Genomic DNA, 16,207 nt, shown 5'->3' with positions numbered 1-16,207 from the left:
GCACGGTGCGGCCGGTCACAAAAAAGACACACACAAAAAAACAGCAAGCACAGAGCACAAAGCAAGCATTTAATAAGAGATGTCCTCCCCTTTTTCCTAGAACCCTCGGATGAATACTTTCACAACCCACAATCAGACTTTTTTGAGGGCTACATTTACGACTGAAAAATCTGAACTCATCACACATATGCCTATTTATATACTCTCAAAGGATAATCACCAAGATAAAATGGTAGATAATCTCTGCATCGTCACTCCCACCCACTGCCCTTTGGATTATCTAGTAATGAAATCAATATGCTGCCCACTGAGGGATTAGAAAATCAATTGCAGGAGATGCTTAAGCAACAGACCAATGACCACCAACTGGGGCAAAATTTTTTTAATGATTTATTATTTTTACTATTATTATTCTGCAATTATTATTGCAGAAGGCAGCACTATAAAGTATTTATTAATCCAGTGCCATTTTCAAAGAATATGATGACAGGACAGAAAGACCAGAGCCAAAGGATGAAGATGTTAGGGGAGACATCTGTCCTAAACATTGGGGAAGTAGGAAGGACTTTAAGAATACTTACAGGATTAAGACTAGCCATAGATTCTCTTGTTAAGTTCTGCCACCAAACAATTGTATGGAACCCTGCAATTTTAATAACATTTTTGGCCTGGTAGGGGCCTACAATAATGAGAAAAGTATCCAAGAAATGGAGACCAACCCCATTAAATAAGCCACATTTCTCAAATTTGACACATTTTGGCATGTAGGCCAAACAGTTCTTTCTTGGGAGTGGGAGTTTTCTGTGTACTGCAGGATTTTTAGTAGCATGTTAGCCTCTACCCACCCCCAGTTATGACAACTAAAAATGTCTCCAGACACTGACGTCCCAGGTGGGCAAAAATCACACTGGGTTGAGAACCACTAGTATAAGCTAGTAGTGCCAAGTATCTCCAACTTCACCCCTTACCATCTACTGATCTCTCAGAGAAAGTTCTTACATATGAAAGACCACTATTGGACAGAAATCTGGGAGAAAATCAGCCAAGGAAACAATGCATAAGGAGCAGCCTGATGCTGTGTCAAAATGGGGAGACGTGTAAAACCCCTATCAGCAGAGGTCCGTATGTATGCACACACCTGCACCTTAGAACACCTGTTGGAAAAGAGCCCACTTACAGGAGTTGACCTGACCCTCAGGCTGCTCTTGTGCAGCCTAGAGCAAAGAATACATTTACATTTTTAAAGAACTGAAATAAGAAGACAGTGCTGATAACACCAAGCACCAGGATCAAGGATTCAGATCCTCCTACCAGCATCCATAAAAAAAATAGAATAAAATAAAATTTCAGCAGACACCATATGGGGCCCACAAAACTTAAAACATTGAGTATCTGACTCTTCACACAAAAAGCTTGCTGACCTACCTAGAGGAATGGAGATTGCCAAAAGATGGCCATGTACAGAGAATGCCACAGGAATGTTTACCACATCATAACTTTCCATCCCAAAACAGAGTACTGGGGGAGAATTAAGCTTGGGGGAAATAATACACTAAGAGTATATTCCATTCTTACATTTCTTTCTTCTATAAAGGACCAGAGGTATCTAGCCTTCTCACCTTTGCCCAGGTAAACTCCCCAGTAAAACACTCTTATCTTCTTAATGCCCTAACCAAATTAGACCATGAGTAACTCTTACCAAAGCCTTCCCTAACTGCTCTAGGTCACGACAATCATTTAAGAGTCCATTAAAGATACTATTCCTATAATGTATTACTCGTTTCTTAACTTAATTATAAATTTCCTGAGCTTAGGCCCTTACCTTCCTCTGATCTCTTTCCCCCTCCACAGCCCCTATAGCTTCTTTACTGAAATAAGTGACAGCATTTATTAAACACCATTTTGTGACAACCACCATCTATTTCCTCTAAATTTTCACAATAACCCTGCAAGGCAGATATAAGTAAAACCAAGCAGATGAAGAAAGTAGGATTTAAAGATGTTCTGTAACTAACCCAGTCACCTGGCTGGTGGGTAATGAAGATAGAATTATATTACAGTTCTGATTTGACCATGTGTACACAATTCCCTGCACCAAGATAAGAAGCTTTGCTTAATTTGTATTGAGCAGTTCTTTGCAAGAAGCTTTCTAAATTTACAGATAATAGCCAAGTAAAGGAGATAGAGATCAAAAGTAAAAATGTAAAGTGTCCTATCTGTATAGAAATAGCTTGGTGAGGGCCGAGCCCGTGGCGCACTTGGTAGAGTGCTGCGCTGGGAGCGCGGCGACGCTCCCGCCGCAGGTTCGGATCCTATGTAGGACTGACCAGTGCACTCACTGGCTGAGTGCCGGTCATGAAAAAACGACAAAAAAACAAAAAACAACAAAAAAAAAAAGAAATAGCTTGGTGGCTAAAGAATCATTTTACTTAACTCTACTTTTTAATTAAGAATATGTTCTTGACATTTGGCTAACTTGTTTCCACATAACACGTACCAACATGTTTCCTTTCAAGCCATCATACACCACGATCAGCAGCCCTAAGTTGCTAACAACTTTTAATTCATCCACAACTTTTAAGTTAACCACTGCCTTACACACACACACACACACACACACACACACACACACACACACACACTCACTCACTCACTCACTCTCTCTCTCTCTCTCTGAGCCTTCTTAGGAATCCTTACCAGAATTGGCCACAAATAATAAATAAAGGGGAATGAAAAAAAAGCTTTAGCACCAATTCCTTCCCCTATCAACTTATAATTATATATTGAATTACTTGCTGCACGTCTGATCTTGAGGGAAGGAAAGATGAGTCTGTGCTTCTGATTTATGGCTGGTCATGCAACTGACTCATCTGCCCTGGAGGCAGCCACAACAGCAGAAACAGGCTTAGCCAGCTTTACAGATGAGAAATGCCACGCAGAAACAAGGAAGGGTACAACCAGCCAGGTAGGAACAAAAGTAATATCTGGTCGTACAATCCAGCAAAGTGCTACATTTACACAGAAGTTTGAAGTTAAGAGACTTGGTCTGTATTTGAAGAGGAAGAATGCTTTACTTAGTGCCACAACTGACAAAACAGACTTGAAGATTTAACCCACACTTACATTAGCTAAAGGTATAATTCAGAGAAAAATTTTATAAAGTTCGTTGATATCAGCTTATCTACCAAAATACCAGTTATCTTTCCTAACTGCCTGAAAATGGACTCATTTGGTTTCAGTACACCCAGTTTACACTTGTAAATAACAAATTTTTTAAATTAAGTTTTTAGTTTGCATTTAAGAGAATCACATATAAAATAACAAATACTTGAACTGTGGAACAAGTCTAAACTATGTTATAATTACATCCCAATTCAAAATTCCATCTCAAAGCCATTTTTCCCTCAGAAGTTGAGTTTGTTACTTCCCTTTCTACTCTGTTTACTCTCATTTATAGTATAATGCAAATTACACATATTTCCAGACATATTACAATAAAACACCTATGCTAATGAACAAAGGAATAGCAAACACATAAAACACAGCAAGAGAAAAGTTGATTAGTGCTCCAAGAACTGCATTTCCTACAATTACGTGTAGGAAAGAAGGGGAAGCAGTGATAAATTACCCTTAAATGAGTGGCATAATTAAAAAATAGGTTGTATACATTATCTGCTATATTTTAAAGTGAGCTTCAAAAGAAGCAAATCAAGAATGTCACTGTAAATAGGAGCCAAGGCAACAAAAATTTTTTTATACCAGTAATAAAATGGTGGGGAAAGAATTTAAAACTGTAGTTTTAACTCTATGTCTAAGAGGCTTACTCTTTTCAACAGAAAAAAAATAAGAGGCCTACCTAGCAAATATTACTTCCAGTAGGTATTATTGTAATGAAGGGCCATGTGAAAGAATTTCAAAGAAATCTGACAAAGAAGAAATAAGATGGAGGTAACAGTGAATGCAACGAGATGAAACACTTTGTTTCAGAAAAAGACATTTATATTAGGAGAGAAAAATCAGGAAAAGGAGACTGTGATAACAAAACAAATCTTTTAAAGCCTTCTAAAACAAAAAAAATTATCCTGAAGTTCCCAAACACACATTTTAAAACTAAACTACATTATTTTATAATTAAAATGAACCACACTAAATTAACATAACATTGAATGCTGGAAAGGACTATACAGTACTTCTAGTCACTTAACTTATTACAGACCACAAGCCAGCGTATTTGCCGATTTGGCTCACATCATGCCACTGTGATGCCAAAGAGAATTCTTTCCCCCTCCAGCTAACAAGGTCAACAACTAACGCAGCTTAACTGTACACTTGATTATATTTAAAATCCGTCTCATACGCAGAAAGATACTAAGGAGGATTCAGTGCTTCCCTCCACCTCTTAAGCAGGGCAAAGAAGTACAATTTCAAAGGCCCAGTTCAATTGATAGGAACAAATATGCACATAAGTGTAGAATGAGCCACATTCGCACTATATTTTACAAATGGAGAAGCCAAATTAACCCTGAAGTTTACCTGTACTAACATGTAACTGATATTTGGAAAGGTCTATATGCAGTCTCACATGAAGTTAAAAAACATTTTAAGTGTAAAATGGTTTAAATAAGGTCTTAAATCAATGAGGAAGTCCTTTGCAAAGTCTTTAGCAGCTGTTTTTTCTCTTCCGAGACACCGAACAACCTGGTGAAGTCCACAAAATCGCAATCAACTCTGTAGAGTGTGGGGCAGGCCAGGCTAAGTGGTTGCATACACTCATTGTTCCTTACCCATTTTAAGATGGGGAAACTGAGGCTGGAGAGTACAATAAACTGACCTCAGTAAACCGACTCCATAGCTCAGTTATTGAAGATACTATCTCCATTTTTAAGCTATGTGAAAAAACGCCAATGTCACACACTGCTAGTAGAGCATGCATATGGGCATACACGCCCAAACCCAAGCACACCCACACACACCCACTCTTACTAACCTTTCCATGGACAAGCAGGAGTGGCTTAATAATTTTTTAATCCTGATAGTGGAAAGCTGCACTAGTAAAATGGCATTTGCTAATCATGTTAAACAGCACATATGAATGCAATACCCTATGAGTAAAGTGAAATAGAAATTTTGCAAAATTAACTTCACTTTACTGCTGAATGGCTTAGTTGGCATGTGCTGAGGAAACACAAGATAATACAAATTTAAAAGGGAGATCATCTACTTTAGTAGCCAACCATGAATGATCTCTGTATATTCAGTGAACAGGATTTTTGTATCAGGTAGATGCCAGGGCATCTTACCTAAGACAAAACCTCTAAGGCTCGGTTTCCCCAGCTATAAAATGGGGGTGATACCTACCCACTGCGATGTTGTGAAGCTATTGATGGGATATATAGGAAGCACCCAATTGACAGTTCTTTTCTTTTACCTTTTCTCCTTACCATACTTTAATAAAAATAAGTTCTTAATAAAGGGTTGGCAAAGTGAAGAGAAAACAATGGTAGAAGACTTGATTAATGAGAATAAATCAGATCATGAATAACAAAGCTAACAAAAAAAGTTTAAGAAATCAGGAGGAAGTAATTCCATCCAACATTAGTGGGGGAAAAAAACAAGGTTGCACTTTTTTTAAAAAAAAAAAAAAAAAGAAGAAGTCATTTATACAAATAGCACCATAATCAAAATGTCCTTTCAGCAGGAGACAACTAGTATTAATTTCCCCAAGGGATCTAAAGTAAATTCTTCCTCAAATCACAGAAGAAAAAAAGAAAAATCACAGTAACAGCCCCAATCCCTGTCATCATACCCTCCCCACTTCACCTGATGAAGAAAAAAGCTTACAAAATGCGCCCCACAGTTCACCTGCTAGATGAGGTCTTCTCAGCTGGGATTGCATTACTCAAAAGCAGGCAACAGAAGTGCAACTGGAATAACTCAGAGAAGCCTAACACCAGTGCCAGAAATGAATTTCAGAACAAACACAAAGACAAAAGAGGGAAAGGAGTGCTAACATAAGAACCAAAACTGCATTCAAGAAATTCCTAAACCCCTTCTTTTATCAAAGTGGTCATACTTTTTTCATTTACATAGCCCTCATAGTTTACAAAGCTTTCATTTGGGAACACCCAAGATAAAAGAGAAGCTTAGAGAACACAAGTAACTCCCAGAAAGGAAAAGCTGCTGAGTGGCAGGGCCCGCGCAGGCCCAGATTCTGTGACTCTGCCACTCGGGCTTCAGTTTCCTCTTCCATTAGAAAATGACAACATTTTCATTTTCTTTGATAACTGCTTTGAAATACTGTATGTTATTCAAGTTCTACATATTTAAAAAAATGCAAGGCCTCATTGCTTTTTCTTACCCCCTACCCTCAATCTGTCTTAAACACAAAAGCACAGTGAGATACAAAAAATTACACCCTTACCATACAATCGTATTTAAATTATACTTACCCAAATGAACTGAAAACTTAAGTCCACACAAAAACCTGCATAAGGATGTTAATAGCAGCTTTATTCATAATTGCAACAACTTGGAAGCATCCAAGCTGTCTTTCAGTAGGTAAGTAGATAAACTGTGGTATATCCAGACAATGGAATATTATTCAACACTAAAGAGAAATGAACTATCAAGCCATGAAAAAACACAAAGAAATTTTAATTGCATATTATTAGGTGAAAGATGCCAATCTGAAAAGGCTATATACTACATGATTCCAAATATATGACATCCTGGAAAAGGCAAAACTGATAGAGACAGTAAAATAGATTAGTAGTTGCCAGGGGATGAATAGGATTATTAGAGCAATAAAATTATTCTGTAGTACACTGATACTACAGTGGTGGATACATGCCATACATTTGTCAAAACCCATAGAATGTACACCACCAAAAGTGAACCCTAATGTCAACTACAGACTTTTGGGTGATAATGATTTGTCAACGTAGGTTCATCAATTGTAGCAAAGGTACAACTCTGGTGCATTGTATTGACAGTGGGGGAGGTTGTGTATGTGTGTGTGAAGCAGGAGTTATATAGGAACACTCTATACACTCAATTTTGCTCTGAACCTAAAACTGCTCTAAGAAATAAAGTTCTAATTTTTTAAAAATGGGAAAAAAATTACTTGGATGTAAAGTTAATAAAGCATACTTCCAATATACTAAGAATACTGCGAAGTCACTGACATTCCAAACAAATAGATATTTCTGTACCCTCATCTAAAAATAATCAAGAATACAACTATTTCAGAGCAAGAAAAATTAAGTAAAGCACATCAACCTGCATATGAATATCCTCTTACTTGCTCCCCTCCCAGTGTTGGCAGGAGCCTCTCTCCCTCCCCCACTGGTTTACCAAGTTTAACAGGTAATCCCTCAGGAACAGATGATTCTCCATCTACTTGGCAAAACTATCAGGATGTTTAATGACTACCTTTGTTTCCAAATTCAGTGTTATTTCCACATTTGCAAGAAAAATGTTTAGTGGTCTGAAAAACAACTCTTCAGTTCAGGCAGTGCAGAAATACCTTGCATAGATGAGCACAAGTTGATATTCAAATTTGGTATGACTGCTTTTGACCTCAGGAATTGGCCTAGTCAGGGAAATAATGACTTCTCTCAATAGGAGTCATAAAATAATTGACCACAGCAGCAACATAAAATAAAAATCATTGGCAAGAAAGCTTAATAGCATTTCTAACCTGTTAAATGAGAAAGAAAACATGCAAGCTTAACATTGATCAAAACAGTTAACACTAAAATCCATTTTTTTTTTTTTTGTCTTTTTGTGACCGGTAAGGGGATCGCAACCCTTGGCTTGGTGTCGCCCACAGCGCGCTCAGCCAGTGAGCACACCGGCCATTCCTATAGAGGATCCGAACCCGCGGCAGGAGCGCCCGTGCGCTCCCAAGCACTGCACTCTCCCAAGTGCACCACGGGGCCGGCCCTTAAAATCGGCTTTTTAATTGGTAATAAAACTATAAATCTAAGACTCTTCCAATGTATATCCAAAAGACACTAGATAATAGTTCGGATCACAGTAGCAGCCAGCTGCAAAACAACAAAATGAGGCAATAATTAAGCTTTTTTCTTTTTTTTGGCAGCTGGCCGGTGAGGGGTAAACCTTTTTTTTTTTTTTTTTTTTGTTGTTGTCTTTTTCGTGACCTGCACTCAGCCAGTGAGTGCACCGGCCAGTCCTATATAGGATCCAACCCGCGGCGGGAGAGTCGCTGCGCTCCCAGCGCCACACTCTCCCGAGTGCGCCACGGGCTTGGCCCATAAACCATTTTTTAAGAAATATAAATTCCTGTTGTTTTTTCAATGAATGCATTGCTGAGTGGCCATAAGGCTTTTTTCCCTCACATTTCAGGTGTGAAGTGCCTGAAATGAAGCCCAACTTAGCTTTATTCACAATTCATCTGTTTCCTGTACTCAAATATTTCTGATTTTCACCTCCATTGCACTTTTAAAAAGTATTGCCAACATATGAGTTTTAGAGCCAGGATTAAAAGATAGAGAAATTATTGGCACCTCCTGTTTATAACTATAGAAAATTTTACTAGTATATTGACCAATTATCACTAGGGAAAGGTTTTCTTGCTAAAAGAGGAACCTAAATATTTAAGGATAAACAATTCTTAACGTATTATCTTTCCTACTGAAATTGTCTTTTTCTAAATTAAGATAACTTAATAGGCTTTCCCTCCACTATCTACTGACTTTTTCCTAGACATTTTTGTTCTCTATTTTGTACCTGGTCAAATAGTTTAGCATATGCTAAGGACTGAATTGTGTCCCTCACAACAATCATGTGTTAAATCCCTAACCCCCAATGTGACTGATCTGGTGATAGGGTCTCTAGGATGTAATTAAGGTTAAATGAAGTCATAAGGGTGGAGGGCCACAATCAGATAGGACTGTGGCCTCATAAGTGGGATGGGTGTGGGGTTAGGCGGGTTTGTGCGTGTGTGTATACGTGTATACCACATAAGATGCAGAGAAGGCAGCTGTCTGCAAGCCAGAAAGAACCCTCACAAGAACCTGACCACGCTGGCACCTTGATCTTAGGCTTCCCAGCTTCCAGAACTGTGAAAAAGTCAATTTCTGTTGCTTAAGCCACCCAGCCTATGGTATGTATATGGCATCCCAAACTGACTAATACAGCATTCAAACCAACAAAACAAAACAACAAAACCAGCAAAACAACTAGTAAGAATTTTTCTGCTGTCCTAAACTTTTAATGAAATTCTTATAAGACATTCCCTCAAAATGAGCTTATTCAACCCTCCTCCCTGAACTACTGGTGATGCTAAACCAAAACTCCAGCTGATCCCAGGAAGGAAGCAAGTAAAAATGGTTTTAAGCTGCTTGCAAGTACTCATGAAAAATATGCAAACAAACTTTTTCAATCAGAAAAGAAATTTTGAAATAAGACAAAAACCAGGCTTTTGTTCTTGGTAATGAATGAAAAATTTTAAGAATAAGCATCTATGACCCACAAGTTCTTGAAAGTAACTTAAGAGTCTACTTCATGAGGATTCTCACAATGGTTTTGGGTGAGTCGTCTAACCATTACTTAATTTCATATCTGATATATTAACACATGACTGCTTATTAGTTAGCACATTAAGGACTTAATGGATATAAGATGACGGGTCATTCATGATTACGAGATTTGTGATTGTAAAATTTATTTTTACAGTATATAACGCACCAAATTTACTACCTTGGTGAAGAATTTGGAGGACAATCTGGACACCATTTTATCATCTCCAAATATGGTTTATTAAAATCACCATGATCTTGTATGTATTGAGAAACTCAGGGGAAGTTAAAAGAGGGGACCAGTGAACAGCACTTTGTAAAGGAGACATATCCACTATTTTAATAAATTCTTATCCATTCCAAAAGAGCCAAAATAAACCCTAAAACCAAGATAATCAAGAACAAGTAGCCTTAGGATCTGCATCAAAGAAAGTCATGTCTTCACATTCTTCTCCAATTCACCACACACACACACACACCACATGCTTCCCACAATCTGAAATTGAATTCTATTTTAGACGTGATCACCTCACAAAAATCTATCTCGAAATCCATCCAACCGTTCAAGTAGTTATAACCACTTTGAAAGATGCCTACAATTGTACTATTTAGTTACTCCTGGCACAGTAGACAAATTTTGGACAGGCCAATTTCATCCACATGCTTACAAAGTTTAAAACGTTTTAAAGTTTCTTTAATTACCATTTTTTTCTGGAGCTATCTTTTCAAATGATTCTTGGATAATCATTTAAAGGATACACTCTGTCATTGCTGCAACATCCAGTTTGTCAATATCAGGTGAACCAGGGCAACACTTCTTGAATTCTTTTCGAAGATCAAAAAAGGAATAGAAGCATTCAGGTAGTAATACATTCTGAGGAAGGACAAGGTAGAAACATTAACTAGGTAAATTAGGTTCAAAGTTTCTCTAATAATTAGAAACCTAACAATTGAATACAAGCATATTTTAGCACAATTTTTAAAAATTTAAAATTTAATGTAAGAGTGGCTTTATTTTTAATAGCTGCTCGTATTACCATATTATGTCCTGTGTACAAGTCTCATGAGGAAAAAAATTCATCTTAAGACAATGCATTACAATGTTTGTGCTCTATTATGCATTCCATTCAAAACATTTCTGAAGCTATAATACATTTGGCCTGTCATACTCTATATTTTCTGGGTGGTAATACTACACTCTTTTTCCAGCCATCATAATTCTAGGCCATCTGTGTTTTTAGGCAGCAATATCAGCCCTCTCAGTTTTCATACATATGCCTAAGTGTAGACATAGGATTGAGTTATACAACATAGATTTCTAACTATTGTGTTCTGATAATGCATATTTTCAGTACTAAATTAAGATAGGAAATTCAGGTTTAACTGAAAAGGATTTTTTTGTGCCAAATTATAGTCCCACATTAGGCTTCTTGACCACCATTCTGGGTATACCCAAAAACTCAAATTAAACTTAAATATATATCACAAATCTCAAAGGCAAAGGAGAAAAATTATCTGCTGTTCTTAGCTACTAGCCCCACTCAGGCATTTATTAAACAAAGCTCAACTGTCTGGGCAAATATTATACTATTGTTCCTTTTTTTCTGAACAACAACAAAAAACCTCATTTAATAACTTCTAATTCTTTAAAAAACTAAATTTAGATTTTTCTTAAAATTTCAAAATAGTTCGTGTTCACTTACCGGGACTTTCTACCTATTTGTACATTAGAAAATCAAGTAAATAAAGACTTTTTAATGTTTGTTAAATATTTATGTAATAATGTGTCCTATCCAAATGTCTTCTACTGAATTCTATTAGATGTGACCTGCTCACACTGTATTTGAAATCAGTATCATTGTATCATGATCACAGCTTTCAAGAGTTAATCTCCAAAAGAATCACAAATCCTCACAATTACCTACAAAAATGCTCATTTAATGGGCTGGTCGGTTAGAGCTGTTGCCTTATAACACCAAGGTCAAGGGTTTGGTTCCCCTTGCCAGCCAGCTGCCAAAAAAAATAAATAAGTGAAAGCTGTTTGTAAAAACACAACTCACATGTCCAACAATAAAGGATTGATTTAAATAGTTATATCCATTTAAAACACTGGATATTTTATTTAGTGTTTATAAAAAATGTTGATGTTACACTAAATTATATAGTAGGCTAAAAATGTTTGTACAGTATGAATGCTCCTTGTAAAAATAAAGCTCTTCTACAGAAATCTGGAGGAATAGATCAAAATATGTTCATCTTAGGGCCGAGCCCGTGGCGCACTCGGTAGAGTGCTGCGCTGGCAGCGCGGCGTGGGTTCAGATCCTATATAGGAATGACCGGTGCACTCACTGGCTGAGTGCCGGTCACGAAAAAACGACAAAAAAAAAAAAAAAAAAAATATGTTCATCTTAGAAAAAAACACTGTAATATATTTGAGTGGCAGGATTATTTTCTTTTATGTTTTACCATTTTCCCTGTTTTCCATGAATGAATATAGAGTTACTTTCATTATGAAACTAAATTAATTGTTTTAGCTTCTTGAATTTAATAAAAATCCTAATAGAGGTGGTTCAGGAAAACATCTTAATTTTTCTCCAGAGGTTTTAGCACATCCAAAAGCAGTCCATCTACAAAAATGAAAACAGCTGTTTTCCTCCGGCCCAATAGGGAAAGGATTGCCTTGTCCATTCCCATATGGGGGGCGGGGGCAGAATAATTCTCAAATGCATCTATTTCTGAATGAAGGTTATAGCAACTGGCCTAGCATTTAATTTTTTTAAAAAGTGTCCCTCCCCTTTTTATCTAATAACTACTAAGGATCCTGGAAAAAGAATGATTTTCTCAAGACACAGGAACTTGAGTTTCTCCTTCAAACTTTTAAAAAAGTGTTCCATTTAATTCATTTCCCACCTTTCCCTATTTGAGGGAATAAAAATAAAATCTGCACTGACTACTCACTTGCCTGCATCCATAATTGTCTACATCCTTCATTGCAAGACTTGCCTCATACAGTTACCTGAATATTTCCTACTTCTATCTTTTCAAGCTCAGTACCGAACACAGTAAGAAGCTACAGCTCAAACCAATTTAAGTTGTTAAGAGCAACTATATTAGCAATGATTGGCTACACGGGCTCTGCTGTCTATGCACTTCCATTTCCCACAGACCCTCAAAAGTATCCTTCCCAAGGAGAGAAATCACATTATATACAGCAAGATTGTATTTTCTCACTCCATAATCTTTTCCATGTCAGAAAAATGAGCAGAGGCAAAAGACAGGGCTGACCCTATTGTTCTGATACAAGATTCAGTTTTGAACATTAACTTAAAATCAGACAAAGCGAAGTGTGCTACAGATTTTTCACTAGTTATATGGTTAAGTCATTTAAGCCGTCTTTAACAAAATGATTAGAAATACAATTAAAGAGGTTTAATTGAATTCTCTGCTTCTTCCTTTTCAGGATAAAGCATTTTCAACACAAGTAGCAATACTGCAATGTGTTAAAATACAGCTCTTTCCTCTCTGCTTGTAGTTATTTTAAATGTCAAAAATTCAGACCCTATATTAGCTTTGGAAAAGGGAGAATATCAAACATCTTGAAAACCTGATGTAAACAAAAAGTCACCAAAAGGTACCTATAAAATTACTGGAATCTTAAAACATCTCTATGAAATTGTCATGCATTTTTTAATTGTGGTAAATACATATAACATTAAGTTTACTATTTCAACAATTTTAAGTGTACAATTCTGTGGCATTAAGTAGATTAACGTATTTTGCAACCGTCCCCACCATCCATTTCCTGAGCTCTTTCACCTTCCCAAACTGAAATTATTTTTAAGTTTTATTTTATTTTTGATTGACACATAACAACTGTACGTATTTACGGGAAAATATGGAACGCTTCATGAATTTGCCTGTCATCCTTGCACAGGGCCATGCTAATTTCTCTGTATCCAATTTTGGTTTACGGGCTGCCCAAGCAGGCACCGATTGAGGAGTAACTCCTCTTATGACTCTCTTTAATAGGAGAAATCTGGATAAACTTTTTTCTTTTTTAAAGAAAGCTTCCAGTCACCCCAAAGGTCCAACCGTTTTTCCAGAAGCCTGAACTCTTACCTTCTTGGAAGTCTCAGGATGCAGGATTTGCCTGACGTGAAGCTGCCCATCAGTACAGAGACAGAAGGAAGTCCCTACCCCAATATTCAATTCATTGCTCACTGACTGGTTAAACTGAAAGAAAAAGACATACACAGGGATGTAACTGACGCAGGATTTACAAACTCTGCAAAGTGGCCCCACTTAGGGATAACCAGAGAAACCGTGCTGGGGCAACATTACAAAAAGGCTTCTTTCCCGCACACTGTCTAACTTCCTGTAGGTGGGGAAGCTTTCCGACCAATCTGCAGTTTCCGCTTGGAAGAGGCTAGTGCCTGTATTCCCACTTCCGTCCCTCTTCTATTTTTACGATAAATTCATTCAAGACTTAGAGATCTCGTTTCATCAGCAGGTTGCCTTCCGATTACATCATTCCCTGGTGTTACTTTTTTTAAAAAACGGTTGGATGTTTCAGCCTTAACAAAGATACCAGTTTCTGATCAACAAATGTGGGTAATGGGTATTCAGACCTCTGAAAAGTCTGATAACACGTTTCCCGGAATACACCCCAGAAATACCTTTCTCCTGTAACTCGCAACTCGTGCGCAACGGGTGGAGGCCTTGAGCGCAGGGCATTCATCCCCGCACAGGTGCTCAGCGCCCCGCCCTATCCCGGATCCGGCACCCGTCAGCACCCCACAGCAGCAGCTTTTTATGTCACCTCATTTCCAATAAGGGGATTCCACCAGTTCCACGGAGACCCAAGGAGCAGCCCTACATGTTCGGACCCGCAAACCCTCCCCCGCGCTGGGACCAAGGCCACTAAAGTAATGATGGGGCTGGCCGGTTAGCTCAGTCGGTTAGAGCGCAGTGTTATAACACCAAAGTCAAAGGTTCGGATCCCCGAACGGTCAGCCGCCAGGAAAAAAAAAAAAGAAATGATGGAACTGAGCCTTTCTTCGGGAGGTCAGAAGCCTGAAAGCAGGCAGGCACCTCAGGTTCCAACCCAAAGTGTGGCCTCTTCTTGCACACCGCGCCGGGACCCCCTGCCCCAAGGCTGAGTCTCAGACCTAAACCCCGGCAGGGGACAGTCGCGTCCGGGTCGCGACCTGGAGACGTGGGAGCTAGGATTCAAATGCCCCTCGTCACTCGGTTGGTAAACGCGCTCCCTGGCCCCAGAAACGCGAAAACTAGCGAATTTCGGCCCAAGACTCGGGGGACGGGGAGGCGAAGAGCAGCGACCCCCTCCCAAACGGCACACCGGGGTCCCCAGGCCGGGCTCCCACCTATGCAGCCAGGCGTCTCTCCACCCCGCCCCAAGGACACGCGTGGACCGCCCCGAGAGGGCGTGGGGCCTGGTGCGGTTGGGCCCGGCTGCGGGTGGGCGGCGTGGCCCAGTGCTGTCACCTGTCGGAGGGCTTGGTCCAGCTGCGACGCCGAGGACAGGCTTTCGGCGTCTATCTTAGTTTCTTCTTTGCAGTCCTCCGTCAGTTCCAACTGATCCGGTCTAACTAGTACTTCGTGCAACTGTCCCACCTCCAGAGGGAGAGAAGCAGGGGTCAGTTTCCCCCTCGCCCATTTCGGGAGCCTCTTTCGTCCCCCTCCTCCCTCTCGCTCTCTAGGGGTCCGGCCGCGGAATCAAAGCTCAGTCGTCTCCAGCCGCTCCGGTCGCCTCCCCCCAACCCCCACCCGGATCAGGTAGCAAAGGCCCTGGAAGACCTCGGGGCCTCAGGGACCCCACCCGGTCTCAGCTGGGAGTTTCCCGACGGGCAAAGAACGCGGCTCGGCAGCACCAGCCTCCCCACCTGAGCCAGGTTTCATAGGACTGAAATGGCTCCAAGGCGGGTGGCCAACAAGTTTGGTTTACTCTAGATTCTCTAGGCCTCGTGTCCAGCCTCACAAGTGGGCAAACAAGAGCTCTTGTTTACCTCCCCCAAACTTCTACAACAAACTTCTTGCCCCACTCCTTGCATTTGGACAAAAACGTGGACAAATACCTTCTTATTGGCCAGATCCACCACTTTCCATAACAACAGGATCAGTTCCTTCTCATCCGAGCCCAGCTTGGCCCCGGTGGCCCCAGCAGTGATTCCAAAAAGCACCACCAAGTAATCCGGAGAGGCCGTCATGACGATAGGTGGGGAGGGGGAGAAGGGGGGTCGGGAGGCAGTGAGGTGAGGTGGAAGCAAGAACAAGAAAACCTGTGCTAAACCCTCTTCCAAGAGAAAAAGAAAGAGCGCCCCCCCCTCCCTCGCTGCCGCCGGTGCAAAAGGCGGTAACCAACCACCCCAGCCCACACCTGGCCGGTGTTCCACACCCAGGGTAGGAAGGGGGGTGGGAAGGAGCGCGCAGGAGGCCTGCCCTTTTTGTATTCAATTGCCCGTGTGTCTATGCAAAAAGCCAGGAGCAGGGCTGCACCCCCGGGTGGCGCGCAATGGCTGAAAGCTTTTCTGTTTTGGGATGTGGCCCTACCTGCCCGCCCCCTTCCCCTCCCCCACGTGGTGCAGGTAAGAGACACCTGGCGGCGCCGGCCCATTGGCTCCTTCAAACCACGACGTGGCAGCGAT

The 16,207-nt window shown here is 40.1% G+C and overlaps 1 protein-coding gene and 1 pseudogene across 2 annotated transcripts in view; both read right to left on the bottom strand.

Annotated features, from left to right (window-relative positions):
- Window positions 1-15,886, bottom strand: part of ESRP1 (epithelial splicing regulatory protein 1) — a 54,659-nt gene extending 38,773 nt beyond the window's left edge. For both annotated transcript variants that reach the window (XM_063079686.1, XM_063079687.1), the window contains exons 1-4: window positions 15,638-15,886; window positions 15,048-15,176; window positions 13,662-13,775; window positions 10,302-10,416 (exon numbers count right to left, since the gene is read on the bottom strand). In XM_063079686.1, the coding sequence (XP_062935756.1) occupies window positions 10,302-10,416; window positions 13,662-13,775; window positions 15,048-15,176; window positions 15,638-15,769 (490 nt within the window). In that variant the 5' untranslated portion in view covers window positions 15,770-15,886. The remainder of the gene's footprint in view (window positions 1-10,301; window positions 10,417-13,661; window positions 13,776-15,047; window positions 15,177-15,637) is intronic.
- Window positions 13,432-13,530, bottom strand: LOC134364293 (U6 spliceosomal RNA; annotated as a pseudogene).
- Window positions 15,887-16,207: the final 321 nt, after the last annotated feature.

This window comes from Cynocephalus volans, chromosome 15, assembly GCF_027409185.1.
Source record: "Cynocephalus volans isolate mCynVol1 chromosome 15, mCynVol1.pri, whole genome shotgun sequence".
Taxonomy (NCBI): Eukaryota; Metazoa; Chordata; class Mammalia; order Dermoptera; family Cynocephalidae; genus Cynocephalus; species Cynocephalus volans.
This window is presented reverse-complemented; position numbering and strand designations above follow the sequence as displayed.